At 33.2% G+C, this 22,871-nt stretch overlaps 1 protein-coding gene across 1 annotated transcript; it reads left to right on the top strand.

Annotated features, from left to right (window-relative positions):
* The first annotated feature begins 854 nt into the window (after nucleotides 1-854).
* LOC147069619 (alpha-tocopherol transfer protein-like) lies at nucleotides 855-22,540 on the top strand. The gene is made up of 6 exons (XM_085950335.1): nucleotides 855-943; nucleotides 14,289-14,603; nucleotides 15,273-15,397; nucleotides 17,186-17,282; nucleotides 18,507-18,648; nucleotides 21,035-22,540. The coding sequence occupies exons 2-6, from the start codon at nucleotides 14,311-14,313 to the stop codon at nucleotides 21,284-21,286; spliced, it is 909 nt and encodes a 302-aa protein (XP_085806461.1). The 5' UTR covers nucleotides 855-943; nucleotides 14,289-14,310; the 3' UTR covers nucleotides 21,287-22,540.
* The last annotated feature ends 331 nt before the right edge of the window (nucleotides 22,541-22,871 follow it).

Below are 22,871 nucleotides of genomic sequence, written 5' to 3'. Positions count from 1 at the left end.
AGGTAACCCATGGCCCTTGCTTATGTCTCATGCTCTCTTTAACTCTACTTTATTTTCCATCCTACCTGTGGACTTTCTCTTTTATTTTGTAGTTGTGACGATAAGGATCACAACTACAAAATATTAATATATCACTACATTTAAATTATAAATATAACCGTAAAATATAATGTAGGTAATAATAAGATGTGACCTTGCAATGTTACTTTTTTCAATAAAAATATTTTGTATACAATCCAGTGTGTTTTCAGTTATCTAAATAATATATCCATTACCAAGAATTCAATGCAATAAGAGTAAACATCGCTTTTTACCTCTCCTGTAAAATTTTATTTTTTCATATAGAAGCCTTTTTGAGGGGTTCCTTCAAATTAATGTCATTGGGTTCCTTCAATTCCTGTTGGAAAAGTTAAGAATATGGACGATCAAATCATTATTTACTTGTGCATATTTAAATTCTCACCAAAGTATTAAATATTAATAAAACAAGTCGTTTAAATATAAATAATAATATTAAATACATATTATAAACTATTTATAATTCACGAACGTCTATTTATTTTTGAGTCTCATTGGATTGCGTGGCGCCCAGTTGTCCCAGCGCCGAATCGTCCTAGACCCATTTTAATAACGGATTAAGTATTCCGAGTAAATATTTCTTTATTATATATTATACAAAATTGCTTGCTAGATTATTTTTCGTCTATGATTTCGTAATAAGAAGGCATGCCTATTAAAAATATAATAATTAAAAAAATAACCAGGCTTTCATTTTATATGTTGATCCTGATGTATTCTTTTATACGCCACTGATAATTCAGATATATATCACGTTTAGTTTACCTATCCTAAGTAAGGTCAACCAGTCTGTATTGTTTGCCCAAAGAGTGAAGTTGTTTTTTTATAATCACCCCTGGATTAATAATTGTTGCACAAAATAAAGGTATGTATCTATTTATTTTAACAAAAAACCTAAATCCTTTTCATACGTAATAGATAAATTAAAATAGTTTTAACCATATTTTGTTACAAATTTTATTAACATATTTTTAGTTAACAATTACGTCGGTTATTTAAAGTATTGCCAAATGAGTGCAATTATAATTCAGGTGCTGAGGTTGAAATGAATATAAGTGACATACAGGAAATTAAGAAGGGTTTTCATTGTATTCATTGCATATGTGTGAAAATGGATTCAAGCATGTCAACTGCTTTGTATGAAAAGTTAGACGAATTATATTCTTAAAATTGAATTAAACTCCATTAAATCCTGTGAATAAAATCTTGTTAAAATGTTCATAACAACGAATCTAAATTGAATGACTTACTTGTATCTTTTTTCATCTTCTCTCTTATGAGAGTATTATTTTTTATAATGTAAATCTCATGTTGTGAGCGTCCCAAATTTTGATTGTTATGTCAACAATGTTTTGTTTTCTTATATAAATAAATATGGTAAACTGTTTGTAGACAATAATAATCGTTGCATTATTGAAAAATGCAATCGAAAATCTTCATTTATTTTTAACGGGTTACCGGCTATTGCATTCGAAGATAATTAATAACTAGCACTACCATCGTAATTCGCAACGCCATGACCTGAATGTTATTCATACTTAAATTGATGCAAATCCCAAATAATATACCTACTTTCAAAGCTATCAACCACTTCAAAAACATGTTATTATCTAAAGCAGGGTTTACCAAACTATGTTCCGCGGAACACCAGTATTCCGCCGAACCTGAATAGGTGTTCCGCGACAATTTGGAAAGGTTTTATACAACTTACCAATATTGTGCCTGATATCAAAAAGATATGCAATTCATGAACTCAAAATTATCAAACTCATTATCTAAGTGCTTTATTTATTCATATTTTTATGTTTATATTATATTATAGTTGTGTATTTAAAAATATGTAATTAAATACTAAATAAATAATGTGTTTTAATAACATTTTTTTTTAAATTTTAACTAGTAGGAATCAATCTAAAAATAAGCTAAATGTTCCATTAAAATTTCCGGGTTTGCGAAGTGTTTCATTGCAGAAAAAGTTTGGGAAACCCTGATCTAAAGCAACATCATTTATGGCACCACAACCCTTGGTGGGTCTTAGTCTCCTTCAAAAACGTCCTCCTTCCTGGATGATCCAGCGCCGACACCCTCCAATTGCTTTGACTTAGCATTTTTAAATCCCCCGTGACACAGTCCAGCCATCCCAATTTCGGCCGTCCAGGTCTTCTCTTTCCATCGGGGGTTGCGTACATAGCCTGCCTCACCGGTATATCCTCCGGCGTTCTATGCACGTGGCCGATCCAATGCAGTCTATGCATTTTCATATGCCACGTGATCTTTTCGGCCCCATAAAGTGTGTATCATTCTCATTATACCTTTACCTCCAAATGCCACCTTCTTGAACAGCCCCAAAGACTATTCTCAAAACTATCCTCGCAAAGATATCCATACATCTCTCATCCTGTTTGCTGAGTGCCCAGCATTCTGGATCCATATTATGTTAATACCGGGCGTAGAAGAGTTTTATATAAGGTTGTTTAGGTTTTTCTTAAGAGTGCTTTGTTCTTTAGAAGCTTTTGGAAACCAAAATACCACCAGTTGGCAAGGTTTATCTAAATCAGGGTTTTTCGTCGATGAGACAATTTTGAAATCAAAAATATTTAGTGGGCCGCCCTTCATTAATAAATATTTTCTGCTTTTAAAAAACATAAGGCAAAAAAATTTAAAATATTTCATTGTGTAAACTGTTATTTTTAACTAAACATACATTAGTGGTACTCTTATTAATATACAAAAAAATAATATATTTTTTTTCTACTATACTAACTAAATCCTGCAATCTAGCCTCAAATTTTGTAATATGGTTGTCTGTTAATTTTGATCATAAGTTTGATTTATTAATGCTCATTGTAGAAAATGTTTTTTTCACAAATATAGTTACTTCTAAATATAAAGAAGCGTCTTTAACTATGTTTGGATATACATCAAGTGAAAGTCCTTTGTAGATAAGTGATGCTTTGCTTCTACGTTCTCTTAGAAATTTATTAATGCAAACTGCATATTTACGGAAACAGCGTCCGGGTTACATAAAAATGAATCTTTAAATTATTAAAATAAATACATATTTAACATAAATCTCGTGGGCCACATCAAAAAGTTACGCGGGACACACTTTGTGAACCTCTGATCGAATTATTTAATGTTAATTCCTATAGTTTTAGTCCAAAGTAGATAGAAACGTTTGTCTGTTTAATTTTCTATGTTCATTTTTCTTCAATAAACATCAGTGACGTCCCTAGATAAAATGCCGCCCCTAGGCAACACCAAAAAACCACCTCATTTTTTATACAGTATTTTTATCATCCTTTCATGAGTCCAATATCTAAGAAATGTGATGTATGGATACATTACTAATAAAATATCAGATTAATTTTTCACAAATATGCACGTGTCGTTTCTGGTCACCAAGTACGTCGAAGGGCAAGGGAAGTAAACTAGATATCACGAACCCTATAAAACCAGTAAGCTGATTTTTTAAATGGAACGATATTTTCGTTATTACTAAGTTTAGGTAGCTATTTCTATATATTCGAAATAATTCTTCTCGATTTGCCGCCCTTCAAGTAACTGCCGCCCCCAAGAAACGCTCAATCTGCCTACCCCCACGGGACGTCACTGATAAACATTTAGAAGAACCGACATTTTTGCAAGAGCAATAAGTTGTTACTTTGTGATACCAAATTGTCAATTTAATAAATTATTCACTTCTTGTATTGCTTAATTATAATATATTCAATCTAAACATCCTTTCTAGAAGTCGTCCTTCTAGATTATTAAAATAGTAATTTAGTTTCGAAAAAGGCGTAAAAGACGTATTTAAATATAATATTGGAGGTCTCAGAAGTGCGTAAGATCAAGATCACTAGATAGTTTTGCAAAACTAATATTTTATCATTGTCACTGACAGAATCACGTTTATCAAAACGTTACAAATATACACAATGTCATTTATGTGTTAAATTTAATAACTTTATTTTAGGTCATGGCTTACTGTCCAAGCAGGGATATACCACCTAGCTGTGTCCGGAAACTTATACGTATACAGTTTGCCGTACCACACTTCGCCGTGAAATGTTGTATCGGAAATATGTCCGTATATTAAAGACCGTCCAACCTTTTTGTGTCGTATAGTACTGACATAAAATTCATGTCCAAATAAAGCACGGTTCTTGTCGGTTTACACCTTACAAGAAGCCAGCAGCAACGATTTTTGAAAATAGCCGATATACTGGATTATTTGTTAGGTTAGGTTAGGTTTTCATTCTTGAATTCATCATTTTTTTCAAAATCAGCTATGAAAGTTGAATTAATTTTCATATTAAATCTAATAAAATTGGAGACCGTATGGAATACGGTCATCTCTTTCCGATAGAAAGCTCATGGCGAACTGTCCATCAATGCGATGGTCATGCTCGGTTATCACAAATAATTAAAAATTCATTTATTTCATCGATTTGATTCTCTGATTTAAAAAGAACATCAAACAACAAACCAATAAAATACTTAATAACCTTTGGGAAACATATAAATTATTATCGTTTTCGCTTCAAAGCGAAGCATATTATTATGACGTATTCGTAGATTAAATCATTGGTTTTTAAATTGTTTTTTTTTATCAACACCACGTTTTATCCTCAAGGAAAGAATTGGCAGAAATATATTTTCGCAATGAAATACTCATTTTGTCAAACATATACTTAACAATTTTAGGAATTTATTTTACCTACTCGTACCCACGTATTTATTTTACAACAAAACAAATTATTCGTCTCGCGTCGGTTTAAAAAAGCGCGCGAAGAAAACCAATGCATTGTGCAATAGTATCTGTCCTGATCCAGATTTCTCCCCTATTAGCGAGGGAAACGGCATTGAGAGTATTGATAACTATACCTGGGGGTGCATATCACGGGGGATGACACTTTACAAAGAGATCTCGCAATCCGAATACCAATGGCTGGAGCAACATTCAATTCGATGCGTAGTGTCTGTACCAAGGCCTGAACAAAAACGATGCATAAGTGCGAGTGAGAAAGTATTCGGCACCCTTATAATCTCTGCGACACGCGCTAGAGTAAAATAAAAGGTTTACAGATCTGGGAGATGGTTTGTTACGGTGTAGCCGCCAAATCTTAGTTTTTTGCTTAACTAAGCGTCGATAACCTGCGAGCGCGTGTTGCTAAAATTGATATTTTTTCAGTGTAAATATTTTTAGTTAATTAAGTAGAAAAGATGGTTCTGTGTGCTGTATTAAAATGTGGTAGCCGTACTGATAAGCAAGAAGATGGTATTACGTTTTATAGGTAAATTGATACATGTTTGTGATAATTTATTTGTATATTATTATATATTTTAATATCAAGTGACCGTGTTTCTTTAAAATAACTTAAATTATGGATATTTTTACCTAATGGTTGCATTTTGACCGCTTAAAAATACTATATAACGTAAAAAATAGAAAAATATATTTTAATTCTGAGCGTCTAGTGCAAGCACTTTGGGCGAGCACTAGCGAAATGGTCTATGGTCTCGAACATTTTTATACAAATGCGTTCGCTCGCCCACAACCCAAACGCACGGCACGCAGCTTCATTTAGCAATGCAATGGGTGGCGTCTAGATGTATCTATAGTCTAAGGTCTGTACTCACGACTGTACTCGGTTAATCACTGCCAGAGCCGAGTTAACTCGTCAAAGCATGTATGTCGCGTCAGGCCATGGACGAGCTAACTCGTGCGTTCTTGTAAACGTCATAACTTCTAAATAAACTATTTGTGTATATTGTCTAAACAATATTTATCAAAAATAGCTGGCCTCCAAGTGTCCACCTAGTAACAATTGACCGGCAGTGAAAAGGTTTAAACTAAATATCACCTATTTGACGCTTGCATTTTGACAGTCCTGCTGTACGGCATGGCACATTACAAAGACCTACCTTACAAAGACGAACAGATGTTTGCGTCGAATACTGGGTACCGACATACCGACCATAGAGCATCGAGCATTAATATAGTGACCATGGCCCACCTACCTTTCGCTAAGGTTAATAATGCAGTGTGACGCTCAACCGTAGCGTTTTCCAAATAATATTCGAGGCCATATTTAGGGTATTTAGTGTATTTTTAGCGATTTTTTTTTATTTTTCAATAAGTACATCTACTTGATTTATGGAGTTGTATAATACAAAACAATAAAAACTTGCACCGCACAATCACAGAGTAATATACCACATATTATTGTGGTATTATACTATAAGTATATAATAATAAGATGGGATCCCAAATTTACGCTGTATAACGTTCATTTTAGTTATAAATATATCTTTCTAATAAATTTAATTTTTGTACTATTCCATTTGAGTCATTTTTTGCGACCCGAGTTTCGCCTTTCAGCATCTTCAGGCACTATGCGCACTCACCAATGATAAGTGTGTATTTAAACTCAAATCAATAACAATTTAAATTAAAATTCCATTAAGTACCCTCGGTCGATAATATTAATATTATATGTTTATCTTTGACTTTAAATAAAAAAATATTTTTCTCTTCAACGTTTTTGGATACGTATTTAATAACAATTGAAACACTTTTAAATATAAATTATCAAAAAAAAAATGTCAAATTGCAAGCTTAGTATTTTTCCGCTTGGTGTATGTGGTAGATTTATTCATTCTCCTCATAATAGTTATTTTTAGTATGTACCATTTTAGTATCTTTTCCTGGTTTATAGGAGGAAATGAAACGTTTAAATTCTTTAAAAATATCTATTTTCTACTTCATCATAAATTGATAACGACCGCAAATAAATATGCTTTTATAAAATCATTAATTTCATTTTAATCCGGTGTACCTACCTACTTATAATCATTTAATTAATAATGATTTTGAAGTACTTAGTCATAATTACATAATATTAATAAATTGTATTCACGGTCACCGGTGTAGGTCATTATATGATGTGCAAGTCACAGTATAATTATTATGTTAGGTACACATTAAACTTGTTACCTCGTGTAATGTGGGTACTATACATCAGGTGTATCCAACTTCAAGTAGGCTGTGATCTATCAATTTCTGCCAATTGTCATTCTTCAATTTGTACAAAATGTATTATATTTCGTATCCGGAAATAAGTACGTAAACAGTTCACCGCAGGACACTTATTCGTGCGCCGCAGTACGTGCATTTAATCAAATGACGAGTTCTTCGTTGAACTTGTCACCGTGGAGTATATTTGTACGTATGCTACAACATGTGGAGATGTCTTTACTATGTTAGGTTAGGGTTAATCTAATTGGAACAGTACTATTTGCAAACTATCGCCGCATCTTGTAAGATACGTACAAGTGTATTCCACGGTGAAATTTTCAACGAAGAACTCGTCATTTGATAAAATGTTATAAGAACTCATGTTTCACGTACTGCGGCGCATGAATAAGTGTCCCACGATGAACTGCATACGTTCAACTTACATGTCATTATATTTTACTGTGGACACAATGCACTCAAAGACAAACTTGTCTTTTACGGTTTCAAAGCATTCTACTTCACGGGTTGTATGTAAATTGTACGTATTACATTTTACCGTAGCACAGTTCGCTGTGAGCTATTTTATCGGAAGTGATGGCCGTATACTATACGGTCATCTCTATAGCACCGAGATGAAAATAATTACAAGATAAAAAGAACTTTTTATATACAACGTTTTTAAATTTTCTGTTGAATCATATAAACGTGAAATGTCGTGTTTTAATATATTCTAAAAGTTTCAAATGTCTAGCTGGTCGGGAAATGAAATTAGTTAACAATCTTGGACAAACAAGAAAAAATTTGTACTGCACAAGAAAATATCTGAACCGGACAAACAAGAATACGAGCTAATAAAAATGTGGTAATAAAATACGCGTTGTTCATGGAGCATGGCAGACAATAAAACTACTTCAAGAGTGAAAATCTAACCTAACCTAACAAATAATCCAGTATATCGGCTATTTTCAAAATTTGTTCTCCGTGGCTTCTTGTAAACCGATAAGAACTTAAGGGATTCACATCTACCCTTTCTCTCACTCCTGCGACAGGTATTGAGTGATGCACTACGAATCAAGGGATATGATGAGGTCACGTCGGATTTCTCTTAGTCAATAAAATTTAAAAACAACTTTCAAGGTTAAGGAAATAAAAAAAGAATGTTTATTGCTTCCTCTACAAAATATCAATGAAATCGTATTATATTACAAGTGAATGTACACGATTGTCACGTTTTGGCACAATTGCTGTGTAAGGTGGTTACATGTAAATTGTACGCACAGCTTACCAAGGCTGTCAATATTTCCGATACAACATCTCACGATGAACTGTGTAACGGCCAACGGCATACGTACAAATTTCAGGATACGATGTAAGGTACGATCGACCAAAACCCATCCCGCGACCCACGCATTGGACACTCCAGCTATATTAAAATTGCCAGTACACGTAACATTATCTAGAAGTCAATATTTTAATATAATCTTCAGTCGATTCTTTGTCAACTTTGTGGTAAAAAGTTCATTATCAAGTTTGTGGTTATTTATCAATAATTCATATTTAATAATTCCGGGTAAAAGGATGCATTAATTTGTTGCATATTATGATATAATCGCACTTCAAATACATATTATTATGATTAACGTGAACTGCCAGTTTGAAACTTGCCGCCTTTTCATACTATTGTCACTTTGTTTTTCTAGTTTTCATAGTTTCTCAACCTTTTTTGCCATGCTTTTGCATCTAATATTTTTCTGTTCCCCGCTACCCATAATAGTTGCTCGGGGGATTTTTTTAAAAATAAACATGTAAGGTGCATTGGGGTAATTCCGAATATGGGTATATTCCGAAAGTTCAAAAATTCTACCAATCGAAGCGATATTTTCCTATTGGCAACATTTAGTCTAGACACCATGTTCATTGTGCTCGCCTCGACAGTCGTCGCTATTCGCTAGTGTCAACAATGCGTGCATACCATCAAGTTTTTTCGGAGAAGTGTTTTTCGGGCCGTGTTTTCGTTTATTAGAAAACAGTAATAGTTATCTTGTCAGAATTTTTAATGCTTTGATTATTCTTCAAATTTTAAGATGTCGATATTTTCTAATGAAGCGACAGCATCGTCTGCTTCATTGGAAACCGTCACTGCTCTCAAAAGTTGTGATATCTGTATCCGTTTCTCCATTAGTCACTCTTCATAATGTCACGCCCTACGCAACGCATGACCTGCCTACCCCCACGTGACGTCACTGGCACCAGTGGTACCATCCTATTTTTCAAATTGTTCATCAACCACAAATGATAGAATACTGTCGCAAAGTGTAATAACAGTCATGGATACAACAATGGGTACAAATCGTAAAAAAAATATCAAAATAATGGTTCAACTAAAATTGTGCCGCGAAAATCACTTAAATATTTTCAACAACAGTGAACACAGAATTAATGGGAACTAAAATACCTAACGGGTGTGTAGTAACAGGCAACCGATCTCGAGTGTGGAAGAATATGGGATAAATTTAAACGCGTGTCAAGAATACGCCTGTCCTTCGTTCTGACAACTGCTCTCGTTTTATGCACTGACGCTCATTCAATATTTGTCTATTTGAAGGTTGCAACATACACTATTGCATATCTTTAATGTCTGATCTATTTTCGTAGGACACCCACACATTCAAAGCTCTACATCAAAATGTAGTGTATTGGAGTATAGCCTATCGGAATTATATTTATTAATCTGTTCTGTGCCCACCAACGAAACAAACGATTACGTTATTACGCAAAACTATACTAAAGATTAAATTCTCCCATAATCGCTTAGGAATTTAGCTGACTAATTGGTTCCCTCACTGCACTTTATGTATCTAAATAAATAATATTTAATACCATAAATAAAAATAAGTATTTTATATGTTCTTCCTCATAGTTCGAAGGGGTCTCAAACATAAAATATTTAGGTATATTGGCAAATGTATATAGGGAAGTGTAGTTAATATACATATAGTAAAAAAATAATGAGGTTTATACATATTAAAATAACAATAAAATACAAAATCTGTATTGGAACTTATGAATATTCAATCAAACAGCCGAAAATTAATGCATTAGTTTCCCGTTTGCTAAATTAATATTTATAGTTTGAAATAGTATGTTATACCGAATTGTGGATCATTAACTTATTACCATAACGTATAAATGAAAAACTAATATAGAATTAATGTTGGGAAAAATATTATTTTTGCAATGTCTTGTATTTTCCAAGGTTATTTTTACAATAAAAACCGACGAATAACCATAGTTATGTTTAAATGTGAAAACGACTTTCAAGGTTAAGGGAATAAAAAAGGAGTGTTTATTGCTTCCTCTACAAAATATCAATGAAATCGTTTTATATTACAAGTGAATGTACACGATTGTTATGTTTTGGCGGTTCCATGACAAAAAAGAACATGGCAAAACAGAACAACGATAAATATAACTATGACCTTTCAGGAAAAATATAAATTTAATATTGAAATTATCCTATCTCTATTATGTTGATAGATTTTTAATAGCACAGATTTTCAATACGCCATAATAAATCAAATTATATACCTAATTTCTGCTTTGCCGGCAAGCTTAGTATATCTCATCTTAATCAATATAATATGTTCAAAATGATTGGGTGACTAGGTACAACGAAATAATGGCATAACCTAACCTAACATAATCTAAGCTAATCTAACCTAAATAGATTCCACATAAATTAATGCTTCATTTTTCTCCTGGCTGTTCTGTTTTGTCACTGTTCTGTTTTGTCATGTTCTGTCCGGTCACCGTTTTCGCACAATTGCTGTGTAAGGTGGTTACATGTAAATTGTACGTAGGTATTTAGCACATTTTACCGTGAGCTGTCAATATTAATAAAGAAACACTAATATGGAATTAATGTTGGGAAAATATTATTTTTTCAATGTCTTGTATTTAAGGTTATTTTTACAATAAGAACCGACGAATAACCATAGTTATGTTTGAATAACATTATTTAGCTAAAGAATATGTTTTCTTTTTCAAATGTATTCTTTTTTATAAAAAAATATTTAGAATATATTAGGTACTTCAAAAATAAAAACGAAACTTCTTTTGTTTAGATACCTTCAATAATATCAAGAATCATTTCAAATGAAAATTTGACACGTTGTGATGTATATATTGTGTTATAGACTTTATATTATAATGATTGTGTTAAAATAATATTATATTGTTTGAACAGTGTTTTAAATATTATACTAATCGATTACCTATTCTCTATAACGATTCATACTTTCTACTTTTCAAGCTGTCAGAGTATGAATTTATCCATAAAAACATATTATTACAATGTGTCAAAAATATAATATAATTTACAGATCTATGCGTACAACATTAATAATAAATACCTAATATTTTTTTTTCTTATTATGACTTGGTGTCATCTGAAATTCGACGAATGCCTATCTTGGGCAGCTTCCTTCTAGTTTTCTAATAATACACACTATTTTTTAAGATGTTTCATTGTACCTATACCTTGTGTACCTATTACAATACAGATATAAAAAAATAATTTGATTATAAATTATCAATCGGTTACGTAATAACTGAAAGTTTATAAAAAATAATTCAATAATAAATATTTATAGAATATAAAAGCATATGCGATTAATACCAAAACGTATTTGCTACATGTAAATTGTATATAAAACATTTCACCGTGTCACAGTTCGCCGTGAGCTTTCTTATCGGAAAGAGATGACCGCATACTCCAATTTTATTAGATTTATTATCAACATTAATTATTCAATTTTCATGGCTGATTTGTCAAAATTCATGAATTCAAGAATGAGAACCTAACGTAACCTAATCTAACAATTAATAATCCAGTATATCGGCCAGCATTCGAAATGGAAAATTTAACGAACCAGAGCGCTCGATAATTTCACGAAAATATTTACATTAAGTACCTATATAAATATATAAATACATAGTTTTCTAATTTTATGTGTATTTTATAATAATAAGTGTGTTAGATTCTTTGTTATATGGCTTATCTACCTCAGACGGTCAAAGTAGTTTTTTTTCAAGAAGGAGCGATAATTAGTATGAACTGGAACGGCGCTCCGGTGCGCTCCGGTTCATTTCGAACCCTGATATCGGCTATGTTTCAAAATTTGTTTGCTGCTATCTTCCTGTAAAGTGTAAACCGACAAGAACCGTGTTTTATTTAGACATGGATTTTATGTCAGTACTATATGACACAAAGAAGTTGGACGGTGTTTAATATACGGCTATATATTTCTTTACAGTATTTCACGGTGAAATGTGATACGGCGAACTGCATACGTACAAGTTTCCGGACACGATTTGTCACGGGTAGCTTGATGATTAGGTATTATTAGTAAAACTCTGGCGGGACTGCCATGGGTGTTGGGTTCAAGCTGGCATGTGCGGAAAATTATAGATACGTATGCAGTTGGTCGTATAACATTAAGATGAAATTAATGTCTAAATAAAACAGTTAAAAATATGTAGGAAACCCAAAAACCACTGGAATACAAGAACAAGACAAAAAAATAGTTGTGTAATAAAATTAGAAATACAATCATATCGTACATACCTATATGTTTATATAAAATTCTGAATGATTCAAAAGCAGGTTAGCAAGTTAATAATGACAGCGTTATTATTCGATATTTTTTGATACTTATAATTACTAAATTAATGTTCATATTGAATTTTTTTAAATTGGAACATTACTGTCTGCAATGCTCCACGAACAACACGTAATGTTTTTATGTCAGTGCTATACAACCGGTACGACAGCTCACAGTAAACTATGAAACGGCGAAATTTAATACACACCATTTTCATGTAACATCAATCTTTTCCTTCTAGATCAGGGGGGGCAAACTGCGGCCCGCGGGCCACATGTGGCCCGCCGGGTATTTTTTTGCGGCCCGCCATCATTAATTGTACTTCTGATTACGAATAATTTTTTTATAATTTTTTAAAAAATATTGACAATAGATTAAAATTTGAAGAATTTGTTGTTTCGTAAATGTATTATCTCAGTACGTCTTCCTTGCGTCTCGTCTCACACTATGTAACCACTATTTTCTACGTTGAATGGATTTCAATTAAAACTCAAGTTATTCCTTCGACAAATATCGAATAACAACGTGGACCACTTTCCAACTTTGAAGTTGCTGAATATTTAGTGCGAAAATCATTTCGCATATCATTATTTATATGGATGCAATCTTACTCGTATTTTGTGGCTTGATTTATTATTTCATGCTATGGATAGCTTGAAAGCACTGCTTAAGTTGGCTTCTTTACTGCGCTCATTACAATATATCATGTTGAATTTTAAATTTGAAGAATATGGTAAAATTATTAAAGCTCTGAATGACGATTTTCACAAAGATTTGGTGACTTCCGAAAAATTTAAACAAATTTAGCAATAGTACACGATCCATTTTCAATAGATATTGATAGTGTACCGACAGACCTACAACTTGAGATTATTGATCTGCAGTGTGACACTGACTTAAGAGAATTGCATCGTCGTGAAGAAATCTCCAAATTTTACAATGCCCTTAATTCAGACGAATTCGATTATGCAAGAAAAATGTTCGTTATTTTTGGATCAACCTATATAATTATTATGTGAACAAACATTTTCGATCATGAACCTCAATAAAAATTCTTCACGAATCTACATCTCCGATGCAAATTTACAAGCAGTTTTGAGAATATCAACTACAAAATTAACACCTGAATTTAAAAAAATGTACAACAGTTTCATTCTTCTCATTATTTATTTTGTAATGTTTATTCTTCCTTATAATAAATAGTGTATATTTTAAAATGGTATTTTACTTGCGGCCCGCCGCTCATTTTGAATTCTTGAATTTGGCCCTCCATCCAAAAAGTTTGCTCCCCCTGTTCTAGATCGATGGTGGTTAAAACCCTATTTTAGTATTTTCAGTTTTCAAACATTATCAATTTTCTAATAGACTTGTAGGCTAAAGATACCCAAAATTCCTTCATCAGACCACCTCTTATCACCATGAACTTATACATTTTAAATAACCTTGAGAAAATAATATTTCTTTTAGATAAACACTTAATAAATAATAAACATAAATACTTATATTGTAACAATTTTGAATTTCAGAACTGGACTCAAATCATAAGAAATGGTGTTTGATCTCGCCTACGACTACGAAGCCTGCTTCGCTAGGGACCCAACGCTGAAGAAGTCAGACATAGATGAGTTGATGACATGGGTGCAGAGTCTGGACTTCAACAGCACAGTACCGAAAGATATCACTAACAAGCAACTGCTGGTATTTCACGTAGCATGCGAACAGGTCATCGAGTATACGAAGAAATGCATTAAGTCACATTACAACTTGAGAGACAAAGGTCCGGATCAGTTTGACAATAGAGATGGCAGTACTAAGGACATGGTTCAGACTGCAGAAGCCATGTGAGTATTATTTTACACTCTTTCATAGATTCATTGGATTATCTCCATCGCGATAACGCGTCGTGTCTAAAATTTTATTTTCTCGCATTAAGGGGGATCACATCAAAAGTTACGATTCCATATAGCCATCTATTACCCGAATTACGAAGCATATACGTAAATTTATAATATATCTAATTCCAATATAATCTAATTCCAATAAATTATAATCCAATACAAATTAATCTTCGAGGCATCTTAACTAGACGTCACTGTAATTATAATAATTATATATTAACAAAAAATCTAAAAACCAATGTTATAATGGTATAATATTTTATTATATTTTTTGCATTTTATTACAATCGGACTTTCTTTGTATTTTGTCATATTATTATATAAAAATATACCTACGTCGACCATTAATATAATTATTATTTGAATTTAATTGGATAATAATATTCAGATTCTGGATTGTATAGTAATTGTATTGATTATATTATTCCAGTATTACAGTATTACTAATTACAGTCAGATGGTACTCGTATCACAGCACCGATTGGTAACATTAAAAAAACAAAATAGCTTTACGGATATTACGTTAGATGCCACTGTGAATCGCATAAAAATAATATTTATTTTATTAAAATATTTTATATTATTATTATATTATTATTTTAATAATTCTAGGGAGTTTATATACCTTCCAGAAAAAACGAAGGAAGGTTATGGGATCCTAATGCATAGACTTCACGACTTCAACGTTGATAGATATAACTATGTCTCTGCATGTAAATTATTCTGCATGACACTTGGTAAGACTAATGAAATTTTATAATTAAATTCTCCATTGTTTTGCATTATTCTACGTGTGATTCCCAACCTTTTTTTGGTTGGTGGAAGCCTCGAAATATTTTTTTGAAAATCTAGCTTCTTATCTTATCGTGCCATCCCTTGAAGGAGAAGATTACCAAATCATCCGAGTCACAATCAGTCATGAGATCATATTATTCAGTGGTACAGTGCTAAATAAAATAGTGCCGGGTGACAGTTTTTAAACATCCAACTCCCTCCCCCTTTTCCAATCCCCATTTTTTTATTAATGCACGTAAGTATTTTAATATTTTGACAAAAAATCAAAGCGACGGGATGCTAAGATTTATACATTTTTATACAATCACTCAGGAATTGAACTGACTAATCGTTTCTATCGCATTTTACCCCGTTTACTGGTTCTCGTTTGTTACCAAGTAAAAAAATCTTCTTCTTTCACCCTGTCACGTCCCAACATTGGGGCATAGGACAAGCACAAGTTGGCGCCACTTCCCTCGGTCCATCGCCAACTCCTGTGCCTCCCGCCATGTCAGACCTGCAGCACGTAGGTCGCTTTTGTAGCATCGCTGCAGGGTGAGGGAGGGCCGGCCACGAGGCTGTGCCACAAGGGTACGAAGTGAGATTTGATTTGTATTCCGGATGCCGCCAAAGAGTGCGGCACTTCGTAAGTAAAAAATAGCGGCGACATAATTTTCTTGATTCACAAGGCTCAACATTATTTCGTGTACCTCAGCGCTCGAAATGGAAAATTTTACGAACCGAAGCGCTAGATAATTTTACGAAAATATCAACATTGTTACCTAATTTTTAATAAAAAAAATTAGTGTGTTAGATTTTTTTTATTATAATGAGATATCTCGCTCAGACTGTCAAATTTATATTTTCACAAGACGGAGCAATAATTTTGAGGATTTTATGAACCGGAACGGCGCTCCGGTGCGTTCCGGTCCATTTCGAACCCTGGTGTGCCTAACATAATATTGATGAAAACTGGCCACTACAACACTGACCAATAACTGTATTTATATCACAATGATTTTCTATAACTTTCAATTAACTATTCTTTGGCCAAATCATAAATGGCATAATTACTGGCTTTCACGAATACACTCGACGTACAGTGACGTCACGACGCGTCGTGGTAGGCAATTCTGGCGTTGCATAGAGACTGCACATAATAAAGGATGAAGGATCGAGGAACGAATACTCTAATTTATAATAACTTTGGTAATTGTGTCGCAGAAGTGGACACGAGCTTTTATATATATTTTTTTTTTACGAAAACAGTTTATTCCATGTAGACAATTATAATGAATCCCTTTTTTGTCGGCGCATCGAATTTTCGATCCGAAAATCGTTAATTGAAAATTTGAAATTTTCATACATTTTGATACACCATTATCACAAACTAAGATTATATGAGGTAAGGTTGGAGTAGGTTAGATTTTAGGTTAGGTTAGGTTTGGTTTGATCTAAAAAGAAAGTTGTAAAATCTCATGTCCACCTCTGCGGCACATTTACCATAACTTTTATTAATAATAAATAACTTTTATTAGATTGTATGTAATATTATATAAATTTAAGATATTTGTCTGTTTATAACCTAACCTAACCTAACAAATTTACCGACGAATAAACTCGGACTGTTTAAAGGTGGCACTTTGCCTAGGGACGTGACAGCTGACGAATAATAATGTTTTGTTCATCATTGTTTCAAATATCTAATGAACTCTAATGGTTTATGTGAATTATTCTTTGTCATTTTTCAGATGCTCATATTTATGAAAATGGACCAGATAAAGGCATCATTGTATTAGTTGACATGAGAGGAGTTAAACTTGGACATTTATCGAAAATAAATATCGGGTATGTACCTACATAATATTATCGAATCCATAAATTATAATGGCGCATGTGCATGTGCATCGATTTACTGGGACAAAAATAGTGTGTAAATTCAACTTCTCTTCTTTCTTCTACCCTGTCACGACCCAGCGACCAAGCACAAGTTCGCGCCACTTCCCTCGGTCCATCGCCAACTCTTGCGCCTCCCGTTAGACCTGCAGCACGTAGTTCGCACCGCTGCAGAGTGTGGGAGGGCCGGCCACGGCGTCGGAACCCTTGAGGGTATGCCACAAAGGTACGAAGTGTCGCACTCTTTGGCGGCATTCGGAACACGTGTCCCAGCCACGTAAAGCGTCTCTTCATGATAACCTCAATCACCAAATGCCGATGTGTCTGCTCACGAACTCGGGTGTTTGTAACGCGGTCGTACCAATGTACCCCTAAGATTCGGCGGAGACATCAATTCTGAAAGCTCAAAAGCCGAGACTCTTGAAGCTTAGTAAGATGCCATGTCTCACAGCCATGCAGGAGCACAGGTAGCACGCACGCGTTAATTCAACTATCGCCATAATAATTGTTTACACATAAAAGTGTGACTGTCTCATTCTTCAAGCGTAAGCGAGACGCATTGTTGTCATTGTATGGTGCTATTTGACAGGTTGTGAAAATTAAAAAAAAAATACTCGCACGGTGTAGTTCATATTTTTTCCACCAGATTCGCCACTATCGTTCTACTGCACACTCACAGATATCGCACAAATTCCAACTGTCACGTGACAATAATTCAAAAGCTACTGATTTTTTTATTCCATACAAATTTATTGATATGGCCACGATATTTTACCTAGTCAGCAGTAAATTCATGTACGTATAAATGGGGTAGAATAATATATTCAGGGACGTGCCAAGCGGGGGCGATGAGGCTGCTAAGCACCCGGGTGACAGGATTCAAGGGGCGACAAAATTTCAAAAAATTTCATTGTCGGCCGTTGTTGCTTTATCCGAAGTCACGTGTACGCACAAAATACATCGGCCTCACTTGCCCGACATTGATGTCGGGTCATACATTGCCCAGCAACTGGGCAATGGTTGCACTATTTTTTTTGGCAATTTTATCGGCAATCTGAAATTTTTGATGCTCGTTTACGGGGCCCTTTAGATAGCAAACAATTATACAAATATCCTCAATTATTTAATGATAAGTTCTATATTAATAATTATTAATCATGTTATTTTTATTTTCAGGGTGATGGCAAAGTATTTAGCCTACGTTCAAGAAGGATTAAATGTGCGGATAGTGTCCATTGAAATTTTAAATGTTGTATCGTTTTTTGATAAAATAATGAAACTGCTGCGGCCATTTTTAAGAGGAGAGTTAATTAAAAGGGTACGTACACACTCGATTTTTGTCGGGTCTGCCAAATGGCATAATCTGTTCTAACGCCATTACAATAAAGGTGATATTGCTATAAATTCCCGATGCTTTTTGTCGCGTCTGCCGAATGGCATTATTCATATTTTAATATCAATATCGCTCGCTCAAATAAACATTGACACTAGAAACACTGTTCTAACGCCATTACAATAAAGGTGACATCGCTATAAATTCCCGATGCGGGATATCGCTTAATGGAAATTGCGAAATTTTGTCACGTAACGTCTGCCAATACATGTGCGAATGTCGCTATGCGCGAATTTACTTGCTAGCTACTGTACTGAGTGCGTTGTTCATTAATAATGTCATCCGTGGCAAAAACACTTTCACAGGCGATTATTTAAAGCCTGCCTTCTTAAAAAATATAATTATCTAAAGTCATTTCAAATGTTAAAAAGTGTCGTCTGTCTCAAAGTTTTTTTATTGGTAGTGTGAAACGATTTGTTCTTGAAATCTTAGCATTGTCTGCTGCGTTATATGAAACGACTCATGCTGCCAAAGACTGCGCATACTGTGTACGTATGCCAGTATGACTATTATTATGCAATACAGTGTTGGACCTAGTGCGGGTGGTCTATTGGATAATAAGGCCAAGTAATGATGCCGTAGATTTGTTCACACTCTGAGATTAACAATAATTTCTTTGTTTACTGTTATGCAAGTTTTTTTTTTGTCATTTAACGTGGTGGAACGGCGTTCCGGCGCCTTTTTTCACGGTATTTGTAATGTTTCAAAAGCAATTAGACGAAACAATGTTCGTTTAGTACAAGCTAATTTACAAGACATATCCTGAAAACATATCGCGTTTGATATAATATGTAATGAATCCTATTACCATTTCTTCAAGTGAATGTCGACGTGTTTTTTTTGCAAATGAATCTAATTATTACCCCAATTAGAGCTTCGCTGAAGACCAATGTTGGTCTATTCTGTCTATTTAGTTTCGGCACTTTTGTTCACCAAACTCGTCGGTCCACCTTTGATACTTTTCGATCCTTCAAAATACGTTGATCGGTGGGTACCTACTCAGTGGAAGACATTTTGCCATAGACTTTAACACTAAGAAAAGGAATCAAGACGATTTTAAAGAGGAAAATTGGACGGAACTTTGGAAATCACCATGGCCACAAAGGGGGGGGGGGGGGTGACAGGGCTCTAGCCTGGGGGATTGACCTGATAAGTGAGATAAACGCACATCACAAATTCGCTCTGATCGTAAAAAGATAGCCTGCGGTGCTAATTTCCTTCAGGCATATGAACAAATTAAAATATGTGGTTAGGTCGTATTCTTATTTGCCCGGTGGTTGTTTATCCAGTACAAATCTTGCAATCGATTTTTAACTGACTTCCCGACTAGATAGACATTTAAACTTTTAGAATATACCAGAACACGACGCCAATGCATTTTTTTAATACTTTTAGCCATCTTTAAGTAGAATTGAATTCATTTTTAGTTAATTCTGTTTTGTATGAAAAGCTATTTCGGAAGAAATCCGTAATTCAATTATTGGTTGCCAGGTCTGGGGTCCTAGCAACTAAATTATTAATATATACGTGCGTTACTATGGTTATCAATATGAAATATCAAAATGATATTTCAGTATTATTTCTATCAAGTAAAAATTTTTTTGATCGTTTAAGCTAGTCAAGTCAAGTTTATATGATTCAACAGAAAATTTAAAAACTTTGCATATAAAAAGTTCTTTTCATCTTGTAATTATTTTTGTTAATATTTGTTGATACACTGAATACCCTTAATTTTATCTCGAAAACACCATTTGAAAAAAGCTACTATAGAGCGTCACGCTGCCTTTAACCTCAGTGTTATAGGTAGGGGGCCCGCCAAAGATCTTGGACTGGGGGACCGCTTCAGGATGTGGGGGCCATGTAAATCACTATATGCTTTTATTCAAATACCTACCTGATGTTTTTACAATTTTAGTTGTTTATTTGCATTATTTTTGTTTGTTTGCTTAATTTTTATGCGCTTCATTGCAAAGGAAAATTTTCTTTGAATGATATTTGAATAAGTATAATTTTCTTTAGTAGGTAAGCATTTTGGCAAAAAGTGAGTTCCGGCCAGTGTTGCCATCTTTTTCTATGCTGATTATAGTACAAAGGCGTAACAATTATAATATTTCTGATAAATGTATAGTACAGAAACATTTTTCGTCTTGAATCCTTTAAAATTATAGTATTTTGGTATATTTGGCGTAAAATTATAGTTTTGTACTATAATTATAGTACGGTTGGCATCACTGGTTCCGGCACCTTTGTTTTTTTTAAGTCCTGCTGTTATGCATTACAGATACAATAGCTGATCCATGTGTATTTTCAGATGGTGCTGCATTCACCAGATATGAATTGGGAAGAATTCTACAAAGACGTTCTACCAAAGAGATGCCTTCCATCCGACTTTGGCGGCGATCTTCCGGATACGCAGACCCTCAACAGACTAAATATAGAAAAAGTGCAAAGATTTAAACCATATTTTACTGCGGAGGAGAAGCAAAGACATTTTTACTCGAAAGATAACAAGAAAAAGTCAAAAAATATAGAATCAAGTTTCACGCATTTAGATATAGACTAATAATGTAAATGATTTTAAAAGTGATATGTATAGACTATTTTCTGTTTTTTTTATGTATAGATAATACTTGTTTACTTTAAAGGATGGGTTTACATTTACATATATTATATTCAAACCATTCTAAATATTTATAAATAAGGGAAAATGGGCATTGCGAACTTTCGCTAAAACATACCAAAATTTATTAAGTTAAACTAATTATCTACAGTATTTTTCTTGCCAGATTAAGAAACTTGGGATTCTTATCTACTATCTATCATAAGAAAATTCAAATCTATCATATTTTTATCATTCTAACACCGTTAAATGTCGTCATCAAATGATGGAATTTTGAGAAAGTTTTACTGTGATTGCATAAGATTATTATATTAAATTATGGGCGCTTACTAACTATCAAAGCGATCTAACGCTGATACACGCGGGGCCCCAAAATACTATATACTTATATTTTTTTTTACTAAGTACAATCCGAAGAAAAATACATGGGCCTTCACAGAGTGGATGTTGTATTAACAAATTTTTGTTTTCAAGAGAAATGGATGTTCAACCTATTAGGTCAATATTCTGGGTCCAAATACACAAAAATGATAATTAACTATCCTAATGAAATTATGTCTAATTCTTCTTGATATGAAAAATGTCAATTGATTTAATATTTAAAGCTCTATTGACATTGGAGGAATGAGTGAACACAATCTGGAAAATTTTGTTTCATCCTTTCTCGTTCTATTCGTTTTATTTTAGCCCAAACCCATATCGACATGAATATATTATAATATGTTGAACATATCGAGTTATCACGTTTTTATTGTATGTATACATAAAACAATATATTATATTATTTTTTTTCTGTTTCCAGCACTGAACGGCTAATTAGATGTAAATAAACTGTCAAAATTAAGAATAGTTAAGTACTACCAAATTGTATGCCATTTTGTAATGTTATTATATAATTCTTTTTGTAAATATTTTTTTCTATTTTTATTTGGCTAAACTGTTGGAAATTTTTGTATAAGCGTTCATATTATATATTTTTTATTTTTTAAAAACATACATAATTGTCACCCCGTTTCTAACTTTGGAAAAAATACTTTGAAGTAACCATACAATAATGTGTACTTACTATGTTTTTAGTCGCTTTTCCACTGGTATTCTATCTTCGCAAATCGCGACCCCCTTTTATAATAGGCAAATAATCAGCAACCACTTGCTTTATTTTCACAAAAATACTTTTAATTGAACAAAGAATTATTCAAAAAATAAAAATATACATCTACATCAATTTCTCTAACTGTTTACATTTGAATTTTCAATCATCACTTTCTTTCACTCTGTTTTAACGTGATGTTTATCAAAATAATATCTTCAGGATTCGCAAATATTCTACTAGTATCTATGTTTGTTTATTGACAATCATGACACATTTTTTTCTGATCTTTTAAAAAATATTGTTGTACCATTTGTAATTGACTAATTTTATTTGCGGATATACCTAATATTCATTGCTAAACTGTTTGGTCCATTTTTTAACGGAATTCTTTGATTTTCGATAGAGATTAATCGAGCGTCGATTTTCCGAGTAGGT

Source organism: Rhyacophila brunnea, unplaced genomic scaffold (assembly GCF_057557595.1).
Source record: "Rhyacophila brunnea isolate RB1 unplaced genomic scaffold, BYU_Rbru_1.0 scaffold_23, whole genome shotgun sequence".
Taxonomy (NCBI): domain Eukaryota; kingdom Metazoa; phylum Arthropoda; class Insecta; order Trichoptera; family Rhyacophilidae; genus Rhyacophila; species Rhyacophila brunnea.
This window is presented reverse-complemented; position numbering and strand designations above follow the sequence as displayed.

What these genes read in the sequence shown, in the direction of transcription:
- LOC147069619 (XM_085950335.1), top strand. Translation starts at nt 14,311, where the DNA reads ATGGTGTTTGATCTCGCCTACGACTACGAAGCCTGCTTCGCTAGGGAC. An exon ending in ATTATTCTGCATGACACTTG is followed by an intron (nt 15,398 to 17,185) that starts GTAAGACTAATG and finishes GTCATTTTTCAG; the next exon opens with ATGCTCATATTTATGAAAAT. An exon ending in GAGGAGAGTTAATTAAAAGG is followed by an intron (nt 18,649 to 21,034) that starts GTACGTACACAC and finishes GTGTATTTTCAG; the next exon opens with ATGGTGCTGCATTCACCAGA.